Here is a 19875-nt window from a genome sequence, read left to right as displayed (position 1 = left end):
TAATTAAGAATAGATTGACTGGTTCAGTTTTATAGAATCGTTATTACCTGAATCACCATCATCTTCTTGTATCCCACCACTCATAAATTGGTTGGTCATTAGATTACCACCATAATTAGCGCCCTTTTTTGAAAACATCAAACTATTCAAAGAACTGAAGGATACATTTTTCTTATGTTTTCTGACAGGATGAACTCTAGAAGCTGTTGTGCCAGTAGTGGTCAAGTTTTGAGCACTGTTATTGCCCCTTTTATAAAAAGCAGGGTGCGCGTGTGTTTTTTCTGTGCTTAAAGATGGAACATTTCCTGTACTGTTTGTTTTCTTAAGGGTTTGATATGGTGATTCGCGATTGGTTGTTGTTGAGGAAGAGTTCAACGTAGGTGATGAAGGTGCCGTAGCTGACTGATCAGCAGGGACAGTTTTAACATTTTGGTTATTAACCATTACCTTAGGCACAATTGCTACGTTTGTGGTAGGTGGATTCCCAGCAGATGTACTTCTCATCCCTGTAGCGATTATACTGGAACTTGAAGTCCTTGATAAAGATTGCATTGGTTGCTGTTGTCGTATGTGATCTTCATTATAAGATGGGCTGGAGTCTTCAGAATTTCTTTGCATGTAATTGTTGTTATTGTTGTTCCCATGAAGAGGGATGGCAAAATAACCGCCTGAGCTGGATTCCGAATTAGAACTGCCCGGAGAGTTTACCGGTAGCGATGGAGATGTATATGAAAAGCCTGGTAAAGAACTTGTTTGTGAAACATTTCTTTGATGACGCAGGCTAGCTGCTGGTTTATTATTACTGTTCATTGCCGACTGTTGTAGCATCATTCCATTACTGGTTATAGATACAGCTGGATTGTATCCGTTATACACGCTCTGAGGCCTTGAGCCTGATGAATAAGATGGAGTTGTATTACCTGACGTAGCTGCATAATCAGGGGACTGGTGCGGAGATGGTGCTGATCTTCTTTCTACTGTAATCAAGTTACCGTAATCATCAATGGCAGGTGTATTAACCCTAGATCTAAAATCATTTACATCAAAATCGGCCAATGAATTGTTCTGAATATGAATATACTGGGGTTTTCCAGACCTCCCATTTGGATTGAGAGAGGACGTAGTGGCATCCTGCAATGCAAATGAGCTATCTGTTAGGCAAGGCGTATGGAACACGTTGTTCATATTATTTTTCGACATATATCCTGCTTTGAATCGATGTGATTTCATTACACGATCTTCAATGAACTTGATTCTTTCCTTAGTATCATTGAAACTAGTTAAGTTTTTCAAATCTTGGACCCATCTTTTGAAATGTTTCAAGTCCTCTTCAGTAGGTTCTGGAGATACTATTTTGAAAGTCCAAGTCACATACTTATTGGATTCTTTTTGTGCTGCCGCATAAAATTGGTCTAACTCACTTGACTTCGTATTCTTATTTTTAGGTTTACCTCCCTTCAAAAATTTGTGGAATGGGGCCTTAGAAAATATTTTTGCTGTTTCATGACCATACTTTGGTAAAGAGGTTTGAGAGGCACCGGATACATGTGTACTGGAGCTCGATTTCCTGATATCGGCATTTTCATTAAGAGTAGGCTTTCCTACAAGCACAAATTTCGTAGACGATGCATCTTTTAGAGTACAATCGTTTAATGGAACACTCATAATTGGCGCCAAATAGCTCTTTTTGCGGATGCAGCGAGTACCAGCTACACCGGTTGTACCAGCGTTGGCGGCATTATTACTATGCACATCGCTACTGTGGCGATGGTGAGTGTTAACTTTAGTATTGCCTGTAGCACCGGCATAAGTGTCAGCAATCGATGCTGAAGATGAATAAGTTGACGATTTTGTAGAAGTTGAGCTTGTAGATGATAAGTTATAAAAATCACTACTTTGGAACTCGTGAATGTAATTCGACGTTAAGACGAAATAACCTTGGTGATAAGTGGGCAATACTTCTGATTTTTTCAAGAAGTATCCTGCTCTTATACACTTGGCTAGTGGGGATTTCATGTGAGGATAAACAACATCAGACAACTTTCTTGGAGGTGGTATGGGGTCGTTAGATTTCCAATTGAGTAAACACGAAGGGTGTTGGGTGACGAAGTTATCCCATTCAAATGCAGGAGGTTTTGATATTATGCCATGTTGTAATTCCTGGCACATGTTTTTAATCATAAGACGAGCTTCGGAATCGATTAAGGCAGAATAACGTAGTAGGGATTGCTGAATTTTAGTGTATATGATTTTCTCTAGTTGTAAACCTGAAGTTTGTAAATTTATAAACGCTTCTTGCAAATAAGTTTCCTCTGCAACTTGACGCTTCAATTGCAAATCTAGTTGTAGTTTCAAAAGATACGGATCATGTTTAGGGTCTAATTTGTGTGGCTTCTTATTTGTAGCAGTGACTTTGTCGTTACCAATACCATTGGCGTTCATGAATTTCACGGACGCAATATATTTTTTCAGCAGCTGGCTTGTTAGTTGAACATGAGCATCGATGTTTGTTTTGAAATCACCGTGTATGTCTTTGATCTCTGTGATCTTATATCTCAGATCCTTTCTTAACTCCTCTAACTTAGGAATCACAGTGGATGTGATTTCTTTAGAGATTTTGAACTGCTGGTTAGCCAAGGAAAGATGGTACTTTTTCAAAATAACTTGGACGTCTTGAATGGAGCCTGAACCAAATTTAACAAACCCGGATGCAGCAGACGTGTTGTTTAATTCAGCAGCTTGAACAGGCTTGTACTCGTGAGGCGCCAAGCTCATCGTGCTTTCGTCTACGGATGGTTGGGATGGGTAGTCTCTCTGTTCTTGTTGCATTTGCATTTGGAACTGTTCATTTTCAGTCAACACTGTCTTCTTCTGTGATGGCTGCGATTTCTTAGACGTTCTAGGAGCTGCAGTAAATGGGTCTGTAATAGTGTTTGTAGTTTCATCGATATCCGTTAGGAAGGGAAACTTGACGGACCCCTTCAGTTGATAGTTRATTCTTGCAAATTGTTCTTGAGCATAAGCGACCTCCCTTAAATAGATGATCAAACCTTTCAGGATTTTTTTCCATTTGTAAAATCTGTCCACAAGAATGTCAGTAGGATACTCCTTGACAAACTGCCCATCGACAGTGTCTGCATCACCGGACAGAGGCTTTTTCGTTTCTGTAGAAGCCGACTGGGCCTTGGGTATAGGGACATTGATGTGATAGGGAGACCTCTCGTCGGATTCGGGCAAAATGAACTCCTTTGCTTGATTGTTGGCTACTGTAGAAGAGACACTTTCATTCAGAGTCATCGAATCCGGTAAGATATCCATCAAATACTGGGAGCTCTTTGAGTGGATGGAGGAGGCATCATCGCCGCCACCACCGCCGGAAGGCCTATTATCCATCGGTGTGAGCGTTTGCAAAGGTCTGGAACTAAAGTAATCAGACATTTGTATAAGCTCTATTCTATCCTTTCTTTACAGTACTTTGATAATCTTCTTTAGAAAAAAATAATAAAAAAATCCGGTGGCAATAATAGATGGTTTGATTTGTAGTACGCAATCTTTCTTTATTCTCGCAAACCCTCGCCCTGATTCCCTATTTAAAAAAGGCTTTGATAATAGCGTTATTTTTAGATTTCAAGATAGGAGTAGAGTAGTGAAGGGGAAGGGCAACCCAACTAGAAAAAAAAAGAAATATACAAGACTAGAAACTAGAAACTGTCGATTTGGTTGGTGATTTTATGAGTAAGGAAAGGGTACTCCCTGCAAGACAAAAAAAAAATAACTAAAAAAAAAAAAAGAGAGAGAGAGAGAGATGACAGCAAGTCAAAAGCTTACAGAAAAGTCATAGATCGTAAACACGCAATCCAACAAAATCGGCGCTGATGGTGATGGTGAATCATCTCCGGAGGTTAAAAGTTAGATTCTGACATTTTTTTTCCCGCTTATTTTTTGCGATTTTTTTTTTTTACAGGATCAGGCGAGGTTGAGCATCTCCCACGTTTTTTTTTTTTTTTTATTTTCTATTCTCTATTTTTTTTCATGTCTTGGCTACTCGCCCACCGGGGAGGGGAGGGGAGCCAAGCAGATAGCAAAAATCAAGAAAAGGAGAAAAGGAGAAATACAAAGTGCGCGAAGTACCAGGCGGGTGGCTAGCACAGGGGTGCAGCAATGGCTGCGCAGTTCTTGCTTTTTTCGTGGTTGTTGCTCCTGCTTCTGGCCGGAGCTGGAAGCTCCTTGCTGCTGTGCTGAAACGACAAGCGGGTGTGGTGGTCCCTGACGCTGGTTTCATCGGAAGATCTCGTTCATTGTCCGCCTCTCCACTCCCCTCCCCGCCGAGCACGCGGAAAAAAAAGAAAAAAGAAAGAAAAAACCGGTGTGGGGCAGCAGGCAACTGGCGAAAACCGGAAAAACATTGGTGCAGATCATTTGCCACGAGATTCCTCTTTTCTTTATTTCTTTGTTTTTAGAGGAAGACGGTGCGCGGATCGGACGGCTGCCAATTTATACTTGGTCGTGATGATGATGATAATGGTGATGAATATATGATTTTGTATATGTATGTGAGTGTGTGTAGGTGGCGCGGGCTCCGGGTTAGCATCGGCGCAGGTAGTGGATGGCCGTTTCGTACCCCCAGAAACTCACGTAAGTGGTGGGTATTGTCTTCGAGAGGGCTACGAGGATGCCTCTGTAGAGCGAGGTTACCCCCTCTTGTTTCAGTATCTGCAGGCCGATTCTTGCGAAGCCGGACCCTCTGTAGGAGCCGTATACATCGGAATGCTTCGAAAACCTCTCCAGGTGCTTCGAGTTCATGAACTGCATCCGTCTGCGGATCGTCTCCAAGGGGAAGGTGGAGATCTTGGCGACAACCCCGCCAATGGTACCGGCGCTGTGGTTCAGAGCGGACAGCTTCCATTTGGTACCTGCCGTTGCCGTGTTTTCCTTTTCGTCGCAGTATATCTTGATTGTCTCGTATATCCCGAATGTTATCGATGCGGTCACCGTGATGGTGGCCATCGACGCGATGGAGCCCTTGAAGAATCCGGGGAGGCCCTCCAGCTTCCAGATGTCTCGCGCCTCTCTTGTGATGGTCATGGACTGCATCTGGTTGTTGGCCACTAGCCGAGTGCGCAGCACGTCAAACGGGTAGGATAGAAAGGAGCTGGTCATCCCGGCTAGGGCCCCAACAACAAGGCTGTGTAACCGGGCCCCCAGCCCGAACGGTTCCAAGCATGTGTTAAAAAACGAGTACGAACTAAACTGTCCCGCTCCATAGGTGATGTACAGCAATGAACCGGGTATATTTCCTTTCCAAAAGGCCCGGATGCCTTCGTTCTTTATCATGCCCTTGGCCACCTCCAGAACTTGGCTCCCGAAGGGCTTCATCCCATTTGCCGGGGTCAATTGCAACCTGATCTTGATGGTATCCATGGGAGCCGTCACAGTCCGGGCTAGGAGCCCAGACATGGCACCTGCCAATAAAGTTTCCCATACGGCCACATTCTGCCCCTTTCTTAAAGAGTCCTCCTCCTTGAACATACCAGCATATATTTGATTGCAACACACATAAGCATCTTTTAAGTATCAAATAGCGCCCCTCTGTCTATATATAAGGGTTGCAGCTCTTGCTTTTCTTTTCTTTTCTTTTCTTTTTTTCTAGCTTCTCTCAGTAAGCGCATCGAGTTCCTGAAAAAAAAAATACCGGAAAATTTATTAGATGAACTTATTGAGATGCCTGAAATATCGTTGTATCACGTAGTAGTTAGCAACTGAATATAAAGAACAGGCCAAATTCCGTTTAAATGCATTTCCAAGCAGAAGTAGGTGTCCTAGGCCATGTAGATGGTTCGTCTCAATTTGTATCACAAGATACTAAGATCGTTTGTTCTGTAACGGGCCCCATTGAACCAAAGGCAAGACAAGAACTACCCACACAGCTAGCATTAGAAGTAATCATACGTCCCGCGAAGGGTGTAGCTACTACCAGAGAGAAACTACTCGAAGATAAGCTACGTGCGGTACTGACCCCTATTATCAATCGTTATTGTTATCCAAGACAGCTTTGTCAAATAACTTGTCAAATCCTGGAATCCGGCGAAGACGAGTCAGAATTCTCCCAAAGAGAGCTAAGTTGTTGTATAAATGCTGCGTTCTTGGCTTTAGTCGATGCGGGAATCGCTATGAACAGCATGTGCGCAAGCATACCCATTGCTATCATGAAAGACTCAAATGAAATCATCGACAATCCTTCCGCTGAGCAATTGAAGACATCACTGTCAGTTCATACTTTAGCATTAGAGTTTGTTGACGGTGGTAAAGTGGTAAAAAATGTCCTTTTATTGGATAGTAATGGTGATTTCAACGAAGACCAGTTGTTTAACATACTGGAACTTGGTGAGCAAAAATGTCAAGGACTTGTTAAAAATCTCAGAAAGATAATACAAGACCAAATATCCCCCCGTTTAGTGGTATAGTCATTATTAAATATACTAAAAACATAACTTGATGTAATCGAAACATATATGTACGCACATTATTACCCTAAAAGTTTATTTACAAAATTGAAACGAAAAGGACATATAATATGATAAAGTTTTAGATTTTTCGTTCTTACATATACATAGCATATATATTATTACATTATTTATTTGTTCTCAATCTACAATTTCAAACGCTTCAAGTTTGTAATAGTGGCTTCCAAACCTTCGATTTCGGCAACTGTGTTATCCAATTTGGTCTTGTTAGCCTCTTTAGCTTGTTCATTAGCCTTCGACTCATAATCCTTACTGTCAATAGTTTGCTCAATATTGCTCTTGGACTTGTTGGCTTTTTCTAGTTTCTTTTGAACCTTAGTGATTTCAGCATCAATGTCAACGTGACCCTTGACCAAAAGATGTACATTAACTTCTGGATTAACAGATTTCAACACACAACCTTCTGGAATTTCAGAAGACTCATGGACAACGGTAACTTCATCAATGGCCTTAATTAAAGAAACGATGGAATCCTTTTGAGCATTGGCAGTTTCAAAGTATTCCTTAAGATTAGATTCAACAAAAACCTTACCGTTTTTCAATATATTGTATTCAGATAATAAAGAACGGGCTTCCTTGGTGATGTTCAAGACCAATTCGTAGGCATCGGCAGATTTAACGTCATCGTATTTGGATTCATATACTGGATAAGCAGCCTTAACAATTGTGGCAGCTTTTTCGGTGGAACGCTTTGGAATTCTTTGCCACATTTCCTCAGAAATGAATGGCATGAATGGATGAATCAGCTTCAAAGCATTGTCTAGTAAGATGTATAAAGTATCTTTTGCTGATTTTTGTTCAACAGCAGAACCTTCTTGAATCAAGTACTTGGAATTTTCGATGTAGACATCACAAATCAAATACCAAAATTCATAGATGATGCTGGTGGATGTTAAAAAGTCACGCCTGTCCAATGCTTCATTAACAACCTTAGAGGTTTCAGTCAATTTATGCAAGATCCACTTTTCAACTAAGGATTCATTACCTGATAAACCTTCGTTAGCAGGTGGTTGGTAGTCGTCACCCAATCTCATTAAACCAAACTTGGTAGCTTGATAAATCTTGTTACAGAACTTTCTGTAACCTTCAACACGCAAGATATCCAGGTTAATATCACGACCACCAGTGGTATAAGCACATAAGGCAAATCTCATAGCATCTGTACCACATTGAGGAATACCGTTAGGGTAGGATTCCTTTTGACCGATTTTAGCTTTTTCGACCTCTCTAGGATCTAAGTTACCTTGTAATAGTTTAGCATGCAAGTCTTCCAACTTAATACCGGTAATAACATCCAATGGGTCGACAACGTTACCTAGAGACTTTGACATCTTACGGCCTTGAGCATCACGAACTAAAGAGTGACAGAAGACTTCCTTGAATGGAATGGAGCCAGTTAACTTCAAGCCCAACAGGATCATTCTAGAAACCCAAAAGAACAGGATGTCCCAACCGGTTTCTAACATAGAAAATGGGTAGAAAGTCTCCATGTCCATGGTCTTTTCTGGCCAGCCCAAAGTGGAGAATGGCCATAAACCGGATGAGAACCAGGTGTCTAAAACATCTTCATCTTGTTCCAAAGTGAACTTGGCATTAGGGAATTTGGCAGTAGCCTTTTTCTCAGCCTCCTCCAAGGTCTTACCGGCAACCCAATAGTTACCGTCAATTCCTTCGTGTTCCTCACCTTCAATGTTGATGAAATAAACTGGACAACGGTGACCCCACCATAGTTGTCTGGAAATACACCAATCTTGAATGTTGCCTAACCAATGGAAGTATTCGGCTTCAGAAGATTTAGGGGTGATAGTGATTTGGCCATCTTTCACAACCTTGATGGCTTCCTTGGCCATTTCACCTTGGGAAACCCACCATTGAGGTTTTAATAAAGGTTCGATGATATCACCTGATCTGGAACAAGTTGGAATGGTCATTTCGTTGTCTTCTTGGCCAACATATAAGTTCTTTTCCTTTAATTGTTCAATAACCGCCTTCCTTGCATCGAATCTCTTCATGCCTTCCCATTCTGGACCACACTCTTCATTTAGCAAACCATCGTCGGTAAAAATGTTGATGAATTCTAGGTTATGACGTTTCCCGGTATTGTAATCGTTTTGGTCATGAGCTGGTGTAATCTTAACGGCACCAGTACCGAATTCCATATCAACGGCTTCTTTATCAGTGATGATTGGTAATTTTCTTGGCAAGAATGGATGTTGAATAAACTTACCGTGTAAATGCTTGTAACGATCATCATCGGGATGAACTGCAACGGCAGTATCACCGAATAGAGTTTCAGGTCTAGTAGTAGCAATAATTAATTTCTCATCAGAATCAACAACTGGGTAAGCGAACGAGGTTAGAACACCAAATTCGACCTTTTCATCATAGCCTGGGACAGATAGTAAAGTTCTGCATTTAACATCTTTGTTTTCAACTTCTAAGTTAGAGATGGCGGTATTCAATTTAACGGACCAATTAACCAATCTGGAAGCACGATAAATAACACCTTCATCGTGTAATCTAACAAAAGCCTCTTCAACGGATTTAGTCAATTCTGGACTCAAAGTGAAAGCTTCGCGGCTCCAGTCATAAGAGGCTCCCAACCTTTGAATTTGATTCTTAATTCTGTTGTGGTACTCATCTTTCCATTCCCAGACCTTTCCAACAAAGGCTTCTCTACCATAATCGTGTCTAGTCTTCTTTTCGTTGGCCCACATTTGTTTTTCAACAACCGATTGAGTAGCAATACCAGCATGGTCGAAACCTGGCAAAAACAGAACAGTCTTACCTTTCATCCTGTTGTATCTGATCAAAGAATCTTGAATGGCGATAGTTAAAGCATGTCCGATATGTAAAGCACCGGTAACATTTGGTGGGGGAGCGGGAATACAGAATACACCTTCTGGTTTGACCTTACCATCGGCGGTGAACTCAGGTTCAAAAACGCCTGTTTTTACCCACCAGTCGTACCAAGAACTTTCAACATTGGCTGGGTTATAGGCTTTTAAAGCTGGATCATCCAAGGAAACTAAAACTTTTTTCTCACCTGGTACAGTCTTGTCGACAAATTCTGGGATTGGCTCAACTTCCTTCTTCTTCTTAGGCTTCTTTTGAGGAGCACCAGTGGTAGAGGCAGCTTTCTTCTTAGCCTGCTTGGCAGCAAATTTTAGCAGTTTTTCGGCTTTCTTCTTCTCCTTTTCGATTTCCTTGGGAGACTTTGGAGAGCCATCTTCCTTTACTGGGTTGATGATAACCTCACCAGTTTTTGGGTCGACTGGAGGTAAATTATCAAGATCGCTCATTTTGAAAAATCTGACTTGATTATGAGTTAACGGTTTCTTTGAAAGAAAGTTCTGACAAAGTGGTAAAGATCGCCTATAATGAGGGGTCAAAAACCGAGAAGTAAATGGTGTAGGTAATACGTTTAGCCACTTATTCATACCATCTAAGTAATTTCATGCGAAGGACGTACACCGAACGATGACATTCAGTGATAGCACACACTCAGAACAGCAGTAGGCTGTATGGGTGACTCTTCTAGAAAAAAAAATTTTCAGTGCGCCTTCTCGAAGAACTTTACCCGGTCTCCTTTTTTTTGATCCTGCAGTCAAAAGATCAATAAAAAGTTCCAAAGCTATGTTACTCTATATCTGCATATGTACATGTATACTTATATCCATGGGCACATACTTCTGTGGCTTAGCTTTCTGTGAGAGAAATGTCGTAATCCTTGTATGCCTTTTGGAACTTTTCTGCTTCTGTGGACTCTTGTTGCTTGGTTTGTAGACAAGTTGGAGAATTCCACTTAACTCTACGTGGTAAATTTAGTAAGAAGGCTAATACGCGTCTTCCAAACTGCAAATCGATTGTCTCGCTGGAGTTGAAGCTGGCCAGGAATATTTTTGGATTTGATTCGGGAGTTTCGTAGACAGTGAACTGCAAGTAATTATTGGTTTGGTGGTTAACAATATCCAGATACTCTTCTGAGGAAAAAGAGTCGTAGCATCTAAACTCGAGTTTGGCATTTCTAGTGAACTTTTCGTTATTAAAATGAACCTGTCTATCTAAAGCAGCACGGAACTTCAAAATCAGGTATTTCGGAATAGGAACAACTTGCTTATGGAAATGAACAGAACGTTCAGACTGTATCTCGAAAACAGCCGTAGACATATCAAATTTTACATAATTCATTTTTACAAGGCTGGATTGGTAAGCTAACAGGCTCTGTGCCAGCTCTATCTTCTCGCTTGGGTTCAATTTCGGGATATGTTCGATTGGGATGATGAGGCAATGTCCTGACATATCCATGTCACCCTTGGGTACACTCAGAGGCCCCTTGGCTGTGGTTAAGTAAACTAGCTTACCTATTGAAATTATCATATGGTCTTCAAGATTCGGGTTTGAAAAGCAGAAATGGCAATTGGTTGGTAGAATCGTTCTCATTTTCTTAATTTCACTCTTCTCTCCAATGGCAGAAATCTTGCGGTCTTGATTAACCACTTCTCCTGTTTCTATTTCCAATGGTCTCTTCTTGCGGTTTAAACTAGCACTCTCGTAGGGATTACTTATAAGGTTGGAAGGTTCAACTTCTTCATCGTCACCTACTGAGATGTTGAATGCATAGGCCCATTTCTTGCCAGATCCATATTTTGGAATATTGAGAAACCTCGATAAACGGCCACCTTCCCAGCTGAAAGGTTCCAATTCAAAAAAGTTTTTTTCATCAGAAAACGCAAAATGATATCTAGCGTGCACCTTATTTGCTAACTCATCGATCACCTCATTTCCAGATAACTTTCCACTTCTCTCGGAAATCGGGAGACCCCATTCTTGTGTGATGAGGATATCTACTTGATTATCAAGTTTACTGAATTTATCCAGAATAGTGTCCTTTTGTTCTTGTAGCACGTCATTAGAATAGGCAAGGTAAGAAATGGTGATATTGTTTGCCAGTTTATAGGTACCAAAGTTATGCAGTAATGTTACATCTTCACTCATTTTCTTTGAATTTGAATCATCGTCATTATCGTCTGACGAGATCAATAGCAATTGAGGTAAACCGTCAGTGTTTAATTTAACCAGTTCACCATATGACTTGCCGAATATAATCATTAGGTCAAAAGGACCGGATTTTTTATTTAGTTTCTTAACCTTCGTGATTGCCTCATCGGCATCGCTTTCATTTATGTGAGTTACCAAAACCTTCGCACTTGCCATTTTCTTTTATTATTCGAATATAGATAAGAGGAAATGAATGTTTATATGCCGTGAGGCTTATTGAGGGCTATACATCTGATTTTTGTATATTCAAGTGTCTGTTAGTAGTATATCTTGTATATATTATTAAGAAAAATTGCTGTTGTTAACACCCATTCCTTTCTCATTTTTTTTTCAGAAGCAGTAGATCCATCGTGTACATTATAGAATAAACGAGTAGGTTCACCCTATACAGCACTGGGAAAGAGAAATATGGCCTTAGATTCATCCTTCCTGTTTCTTCATTTGGTTTACCACAGTGCAGTCCGGAGATACCTGTTAGCAGCAAAGCGAAATGTAAAACATAAGCTTAAAATCTTAAATCATAGGCAATGTAGTATTATATATATATATTCATTAAAATAAAGTTCATTAGTGGTATTTATTGAAATTCAATTAAGGAGTTTAAAACTTGATGCCGTCGTATTGTATAAAGGAGAATATTCATACTTCGCCTCAATAAAAAGTTGCGAATGGGTCTGAGTGTTCAGACCCGTTAAATAAGATGCCACTAGAACCTTGTTTCCCATTTCTGTGCCTAAAGGTAAATCCAACTAGTTTCGATGATACTGCAGAGTCATCTACCATGGCCGTTAGTTTGTCCTGTCTTTTGAATACATCAGCATATTTAGCCATATCAGCTTCACTAGTAAAATCATCAAAATAACCTGCATCAGTCTCGCTATCTAGTTGAGGAGTGAAAGGCGGAATCATTGACCTCAAAGTACTGAAATCTATGTCTGCAAAATATGGCATACGTTTGACATGTTCAAAGGATCTTAGTCGATTTATTGGATCAGCAATTAACCTTGTTATCAAGTCCCAGGTTCTATCGGAAAATGCAGCTCTTCCATCTGATTGTCGGGGCCTTCTTAAAGTCTGTTTCCAGCGTCTTAAGTTATCATACGTCTCGTTAGTGGATGATCCGCTGAATGGTGTATATCCAACTAAACTTTCAAAGAGCATGCAACCTAATGACCAATAATCCACGGTAAAGTCGTACTTCTTTCCTTCTAAGACTTCTAGAGCCATGTAATCTGGAGATCCAACCATCGAATTTGCATAATTTACTTCTTTCTCTCTCAGTTGATTGTACATTTTCCTTCTGTCTTCTATAGATTTCTCTGTGAATGCTGGAAATTCCAAGTCTTTGATTTTTTCTAATCTTATTTTCATACTTTCAATTCTTTCATTAGAAATCGTCCCAGCAGCTAAACCAAAATCCGTTAGTTTTATGTGCCCCTTGGCGTCAATCAGAAAATTTTCTGGCTTCAAATCCCTATGTGTATAACCTAAATCATGCAATGCGTTAACCGCACAAAACATTTCGCTGATATAGAATCTGGCATGCCCACTTTTCAAGCACCTGGTGTTTATTAATAATGTACGGAAATCGCCACCTGGTACAAACTCCATAGCTAGATATAGACTTTGTAGATCTTGGAATGCGTACAGCAGCTTCACCAGCCACTCCGATCTCGTAGTGGTCAAAATGTCTCTTTCCGTTAAAACGTGTTTGGTCTCGTTCAACTTAAACAGTAATTTCTTGTTTAAAATCTTCAACGCACACACTTCTTTTGTGTCTTTCTTTCTAGCCAAATAAACTTGCCCATAACCACCTTGACCAACCTGCGTGATCACTTCAAAATCCCTGTTTTTAGGTTTCAATCTTCTTTTTCTCAGGACTTGGTGTTCCTTTTGTAAGTATGAAGACCATTCCTCATTGAGTTTTGCTTGGTCAGCAGTTGGTAGTTGGCTTTGCTGCTGTAAATATTCTAAGACTTGTTTTGTACGTTGTCTTCTACTGATTACGTAGTCAAACATGTCACAATAATATTCCAGAAAGTACATTTTACAAACACTGACAACTCTCTGAGTTTTATTTGAAGTCGCTCTTTCGTAAAACTTCGGAGGAAGTTTCTTTGGAGAGTTAGTGATATCCATATCGCTTTGAGACACTTCATCAATGTCCATGTTGGAACTGTCTTCGTGCGGAAAGAGGGAAGATTTTATCGGAGAGGGAGAATCATTAAAACCGGCAGGCCTCGTCCTCCTGTTTGTATTGTTTTGGTTGACGTTAAATAGTCCAGCGCTTCTAGGAGTTCCAGGTCCATCGAAACTCAGATTGCTCATGTTCCCAGCCAAAAGGTCGATGTGTTTCTCTGATTTAGATAGCATTTCAACTTATGGATGTAAAAGTTTGAACAAGATAGCGTGTGCAAAGTGACTGTTTTCTTTAAATTAATTTGGTTTACCAGTATCTGCTCTAGTAATTAATTGTACTGACAACTTAATTCCTTCTTCTGTTTAAGGTCTGGATAAACAACCACGGGAGGAGCTTCAGCATYGAAAGGGCCTTAAATGATCTAGAATTGGCATGAAACTTGGACTGTTTACATTTTGAACAATCACATTTCCCGAAAAGGATACATGGTATCAGTGTGTGGTGTTCGGGTTTTAAATATGAAGTAGAACGATGTCTATTGCCTACTTTCCGGTAAACTATATCATAAACGTATAACTAAAAATATGCTGGATGACCTTATAGATGATGTGAAAACCAATCTTGGTCTCTCTTTGGGTTGGTGCGCGGCTTCTTAGGTTCTTGGCCTGCCCACTGTGACTGGTCGATGTGCTCTGCGTCATGGCCTAACGAGATCAGGTATTCATCAGTCTGTTGATTGGCCTCGGAAATTCTATGTTTCATTACCTTTGTTAGCTTAGCCTGGTTGCCTGCAAACCTTCTAGCGTCGGACGTGGCGCCTATGGCTTGCTGTAATGAAGTACTTGACATACCCAAGCCTACTTCCTCGCCAAAAGTATCAAGAACAGTTTGTTCTTGCTTACCAAACTCCATCCTATTCTGCAATTGTCTAACATGGGATAGCCTAAACTTTTCTTTGTACTTTCTAAATTTCCTGCCTGCCCTTTTCTTTTTGGGTTGGTCCTCTGGTATAGGTAAAGCCTTCGTTTCAGCAATGCTGGGAGCCTCTGATAACTTCTTGGCTTTTTCTAATAATTCAGCTTTCCATTTCTGGCCTAGAAGTGCATTTGTATCACCACATCGTTGGCCTGCATCGACCCTTGCTGCAAGAGTTACTTTTGCGCATAGAATCCTTAACATTTGTTTATGGATGGCAATTGGAAAATCTTGAATAAGCTCTGTATTAAATAAATATCCTTCTTGTCGTACCCCGCTCTCTGAGGTATGTAACTCGTGTGAAAGATGCTTACTCTTCCCAATAGATGCGATGTTGCAACTTGGAATTCGGCTGAATTCCAAAACCCCCCCTGCATGTGCCAATAATTGGGCTGTTACTTCTGAACCTACCAAAAAACACATATTAGGGGCAATAAGTGATATCTTCGAGGTTACATATTGACCAACATCTTTTTGTAGTTCCCATAAATTATACAGCATGCTGCCAGCTTCAAAAACCAGCTTCTTCGAATCATCAACCAAGGGCTTTTCATTATTAAAAGATGTTTTTAACGACATTGTTAGGACAAGAAGTTGTTCTTTAGTCAAATTTGCCTCATTTTCTAGACGAATGGATAACTTGTCACTTTCATTCCTTGACCAGTTTTCATTTTCCAGTATTGTTACCACTTTTGAGTATTGTAACGGTGACGGTATCAATGAAGATAGTTCAGGGAAACGGTCCCTGTATAATAGAATCAGAAAATTGTGCAATGATTTTATATCGTTTTTAATGAGTGGAACGATGGCGTTTAAGCACGGCAGCATCTTTATGAAATCGATATCCTCCTGTTCTAGAACTTTTTTTATTTTGACAATTTTTGGTGAAATTTGTGATATCTCTGATAGAGGTAATTCGTCCGGACTTACTTGTGGCAACGTCTTGTATGATTCTATAATATCTTGTAAAATTGTGAATGGGTCACACTCTTTTGTTTGATCATTTCCTTTCATAGTCTCCCGGATTTGCGCTACGTCTTCTTCAGCACTGCTTTCTTCACCGAAATCGGCATCAAGTTCATCGATATAGTCCTCTTCAGTGCACATATTGCTTTTACCTATGATGTTTCAATCAGTGTTTCCAAGTGGTTGATATCTTGCATTCACGTATAAATGTTGTAGAATTACTACATCAGGTTTTTGTTAAGACATCAAAAATCATCAAGAAGGACATCACCGGAAAGACTTTTTTTTTAAAAAAACCTGTTCCCATGTTAAAACTGCCAGTTTAAAATTGTTTTGTTTTTTTAATATTATACAAATATTTCTAAATACTAATTTTATTATTATTTCTAATCAGTTTCAAATTTTACCACCATATCATTCCCAAATGCAGCAATCTCATGGAATATGGCTTCTTTGTTTAAAACAACATTATCGTCATCCACAGGAACAATGTTGCAGTCCAGATTTACTCTAAACTTGTGCGGTCCCTTGAATAGAGGTTTTATTAGCCCTGTGATAACATTTCTATCTCCCTTCTCACCACCGTTCACACCTATATATTTACGACTTGATAAAATCAAACTGTTTTTATACTTCAAATTCAAATACTTTACAAGTTGATATGTTGGGTCCATTTTTTCACTCAAATCATTTAAATCTTCCGGAAATTGGGATGGCGCCTGGTCATTAGTGATATTCTTGAATTCAGTAATTGAAAGAATACCACACGATGACTTCAAACCTACAGGCGTCCTCAAGTCAATAACAAAATCATAATCTTTTAATCCAGGTGTGAATAACAAATCGATAGTTTGTTTATTCAGGCCATGTGTTTGTAGTAAGTTCACAGCTACCTTAGCTAATGCTGTTAATCTTGTGGCGATAGGCAATGGAATACCTGATGAGTATAAAATACCACTTGGATCGTTCTTGGAGGCGACAAAAAATTGCAAATGTGTACCGTTTGGATCACTGTTTCTCAAATTCGCGAAATTCATTTGAATACCCTTATATTGGGACAAGGTTAATCTTTCAGAAAGCCTTTTCATGGTTTTAGAATCTAATTCTGAGCCAGCGCCAATACTAGTCTCAAGCGAGTTCTCTATATCGTCTTCTGACTTTACTAGATCTAGAATTAATGCATCATCCTTCCAGTTCCATTGACTTATAAACTTGAGCACTTTCAAAAAACCATTTTCAACTGAACCAGGGATGAAATATGGTGCATGGTCGACAAATGGTTTGATGGCAATTAGTTCAGCTAGCTCATCACTTATATGGCCAAGAAGCAAATGCGTGTCTAACCATTTCTTGAATAATCTTACTACAGGAGAGTAAAATTGATACGAATGGGATATGTTCTCCAAGTTCCGTGTATGTCTAACTGAGGCCAGGTATTTACCGGTAAACTTCAAGAAGGTGTTTTCTAACTCTGGCTTTAGCTCATTTCTAGCATTTGCTATTGCTCTCAGATAAAGAATTTCATCACGTTCAGTTAAAACTCTGAATTTGAACCCATAACCTTCTGGTGTCAAAATATTCAAAGTAACAATTTCTAAATTGTAGGGAATAGATTCGTCTCTTGTGAAAAACGACTTATAAGTAGGACGGTTGGTGCTTAGATCTTCTTGAATCTTGAGTAAGAAAGCGGTTTTAGCTTTCTCCAAAGATGTTATCTCATCTGGCCATTTGGGTGAGGTTTCAAATTCTAAAATGACATCTTGAAAGAAATCAGGATCTGAGTATGCGAATGGTACTGGTTGGCATAAGGAAGTGTATCTAAATGCGGAGCCAACTGGTAAGATGGATTTTACAGAAAGTGGTAGTTTCATTTGGAAAACTATTTTGTAAATATCATCAAAGGATTTCTTTAAATTGAAAAAACTACTCAAGTTCAAAACAGATGTACTAGCACTTGATGGTAAGTTTGGTAATGGTAGAAAATTTTGAAATTGCTTAGTAATATCGTTTGACACTTGCACCTTTTTCGAGATATGTTTTTGCAATACAAAGTCAACAATAGAGGAGATAATAGGTTCTGATGAGGATGTAGACCAAACACAACAATGTGTAATAGAGCCATCTTTGAATCTTCTCAAAGATGATTTTATTCCCCAAAAGTTTTTAAAGACAGCAGCTTCAGTAGACATCGTTTCGGAATGAGCAGGACCCTTGGTGACCAGTTTTTCACATTCAGCAGGATTGACTGATAATTTCAATCTTAAGAAATCAAAGTTGAAGTGATTTCCTCCTGTGTTTGAGTAAACTTTTCTTTTGGTGATTGGGAAGTTCGATTTTTGGCCGACCATTTCGACTTGAAGAAATTTGATTCTATCGCCTAACGCGTATCTTGCAATATTTGTAATCTTGTGTACCAGAAAATTTTCCAAGGTAATATATTTAACTCTTTCCATTGAGCCAAATGTCGTAGCCAAAGAAGCTTCCAAGTCGTTGTAGTTACCTAAAGGTAACTGTATATCGTAACATAGATCATACTTTAAATTATCAAAACTGCTGACGTTAGTTAAGAAAATATTTGAGAACTGGTCTTGGACGACATTGTTTAGCATCTTCAATGTCTCTCCAGCATATTCCTTTAGAATTTGATAAGAGGAAACGGTCATCTTTGTAAGAATGTTAACCTTGGTGGATTTATCAAATAAAGTTGGAGTTTGGAAGCCTTCATCGATATATTTAGAAGCGAACGAACTAGAAGAGTTCTCTGCGTCAGAATGGAATTGTAAATGGCCATCGTGGCATAAGTCCATTGTAGCCAAATATTTGATTACACCTTTAAATAGTTGGTAGGATGAAAAGCCGTGAAGCAGAATCTTGTTGCTATTGACACCACCACCATTTAATAATGCAGCCATTAAAACGGTAAATTCAAAAGTACCAAATCCACCTAATGAACCAGAATGAGACATCTTGGATGAAAATCCGCGTTGTTGTAGCCATAATCTACCCAACACAGTAGCTTCTATGAATGATTCTGTTTGCTTCTTGGTCTTGTATAGATATTTCAGATAGTTTTCATGTGTTGTTGAAGATAGCACCGAAAAGTTATAAAGGGGAGTAGCTGGTAAAGACACTTCTTTACTCTCTTGTGCTATTCTAATACAGTTTCTATTGGGTAGCAATTTCTTTGGTTCAAAGGCTCTGTATGGGAAACCAATAACTAAATTGATTGAGAATCTGGTTTTGTAAAAGTTATATTCAGATGGAGAATCACTTGTTGGCTTTGAACAAAAGATCCTTAGGATCGGTAAAAGTGGATCATTATCAAAATATGAGTACTCGATCTGCAAAAATGAATCTAGTTTATGTTTCTTTAAGGATATCGATAGGTGGTGAGTTAGGTATGCTAAATAAACACTCCTCTTGTGTAAGCATCTGAAATTTAAGAAATCTTTCTTTTCAAACATTTCACTTGGCATTGTAAGTAAAGTGTCGATAGAAGAGCCGTTTGGTTGATAAATACCTGCTTTAAGAGCAAAAGAGCCAATCAAAGAGATATCTGGTTTCTTGTAATTGAATTTATAATTTGTAGTTTGAGGTACAGGTTTGGGGTCAACAAATGGAACAGAAACAGTCTTATTTTTGAAGAAGGAGTCTACCTCAGCCAGTGTCTTTTCTTCCCAATCAGGGATTTCTTGGAGGATATCATAAAGTTTGTGTAAGAATTTTTCAACTTTCAAAACGTGTTTCTGTTTTAACTTCACTTGCTCCAATAATTCATCAATTTGCAACTTGAAAATATTAGATTTGAACAATTCCGCGGTTTCTCTAGCAATATGAATGTCATGAGACTCTGTTGCGGTGGCTCTTCCGTTGCGACGGGAAGTAGTGTTCTTCGCGGTGATATCTCTATCATCAGAAGCGCCGTTATCGTCACCATTTTCTTGTTCGGGAACTAGAGGGTCATTGGTCACTGGGGCATTGTGGTTGTCTCCTTCTGGCGCGCTATCAATTGTGTTTGCCTGTGTAGAACGTTTCTTGTGCCCTTCAGCGATGTTTGGATCTGAAGCCTTTCTCTTAACACTTGTAGCCATGGTATATGGAGGAAAAACCTATAGTGAAGTTGCTATTGAATACAGTTCTGTATTATTCCAAACTGATTAAACCTGGAGTCTGGATAATTTTATTAAAAGAATGAATCTAGGAAAGGTA

General features: G+C 39.4%; 8 protein-coding genes across 8 annotated transcripts; 1 reads left to right on the top strand and 7 right to left on the bottom strand.

Annotated features, from left to right (window-relative positions):
- Positions 1-3: 3 nt before the first annotated feature.
- On the bottom strand, positions 4-3438 carry ASK10 (Ask10p; the record flags this gene model as incomplete). Its single annotated transcript, XM_018365208.1, has 1 exon — positions 4-3438. The coding sequence occupies one exon, from the start codon at positions 3436-3438 to the stop codon at positions 4-6; it is 3435 nt and encodes a 1144-aa protein (XP_018222308.1).
- Positions 3439-4584: 1146 nt separating this feature from the next.
- On the bottom strand, positions 4585-5529 carry TPC1 (thiamine transporter TPC1; the record flags this gene model as incomplete). The annotated part of the gene is made up of 1 exon (XM_018365207.1): positions 4585-5529. The coding sequence occupies one exon, from the start codon at positions 5527-5529 to the stop codon at positions 4585-4587; it is 945 nt and encodes a 314-aa protein (XP_018222307.1).
- Positions 5530-5792: 263 nt separating this feature from the next.
- On the top strand, positions 5793-6464 carry RRP46 (exosome non-catalytic core subunit RRP46; the record flags this gene model as incomplete). The annotated part of the gene is made up of 1 exon (XM_018365206.1): positions 5793-6464. One exon carries the CDS (start codon positions 5793-5795, stop codon positions 6462-6464), a length of 672 nt encoding a protein of 223 aa, XP_018222306.1.
- Positions 6465-6649: 185 nt separating this feature from the next.
- VAS1 (valine--tRNA ligase) lies at positions 6650-9964 on the bottom strand (the record flags this gene model as incomplete). The annotated part of the gene is made up of 1 exon (XM_018365205.1): positions 6650-9964. One exon carries the CDS (start codon positions 9962-9964, stop codon positions 6650-6652), a length of 3315 nt encoding a protein of 1104 aa, XP_018222305.1.
- Positions 9965-10223: 259 nt separating this feature from the next.
- On the bottom strand, positions 10224-11741 carry DRN1 (Drn1p; the record flags this gene model as incomplete). Its single annotated transcript, XM_018365204.1, has 1 exon — positions 10224-11741. One exon carries the CDS (start codon positions 11739-11741, stop codon positions 10224-10226), a length of 1518 nt encoding a protein of 505 aa, XP_018222304.1.
- A 495-nt stretch (positions 11742-12236) lies between these two features.
- DBF2 (serine/threonine-protein kinase DBF2) lies at positions 12237-13958 on the bottom strand (the record flags this gene model as incomplete). The annotated part of the gene is made up of 1 exon (XM_018365203.1): positions 12237-13958. One exon carries the CDS (start codon positions 13956-13958, stop codon positions 12237-12239), a length of 1722 nt encoding a protein of 573 aa, XP_018222303.1.
- A 364-nt stretch (positions 13959-14322) lies between these two features.
- On the bottom strand, positions 14323-15807 carry PRP31 (U4/U6-U5 snRNP complex subunit PRP31; the record flags this gene model as incomplete). Its single annotated transcript, XM_018365202.1, has 1 exon — positions 14323-15807. The coding sequence occupies one exon, from the start codon at positions 15805-15807 to the stop codon at positions 14323-14325; it is 1485 nt and encodes a 494-aa protein (XP_018222302.1).
- Positions 15808-16052: 245 nt separating this feature from the next.
- UTP22 (rRNA-processing protein UTP22) lies at positions 16053-19757 on the bottom strand (the record flags this gene model as incomplete). The annotated part of the gene is made up of 1 exon (XM_018365201.1): positions 16053-19757. One exon carries the CDS (start codon positions 19755-19757, stop codon positions 16053-16055), a length of 3705 nt encoding a protein of 1234 aa, XP_018222301.1.
- Between the last annotated feature and the right edge of the window lie 118 nt (positions 19758-19875).

The sequence above is a fragment of the Saccharomyces eubayanus genome, chromosome VII (genome assembly GCF_001298625.1).
Source record: "Saccharomyces eubayanus strain FM1318 chromosome VII, whole genome shotgun sequence".
Classification (NCBI taxonomy): Eukaryota; Fungi; Ascomycota; class Saccharomycetes; order Saccharomycetales; family Saccharomycetaceae; genus Saccharomyces; species Saccharomyces eubayanus.
Note: the sequence above shows the minus strand (reverse complement) of the source record. Positions and strands in the feature narration are given on the sequence as shown.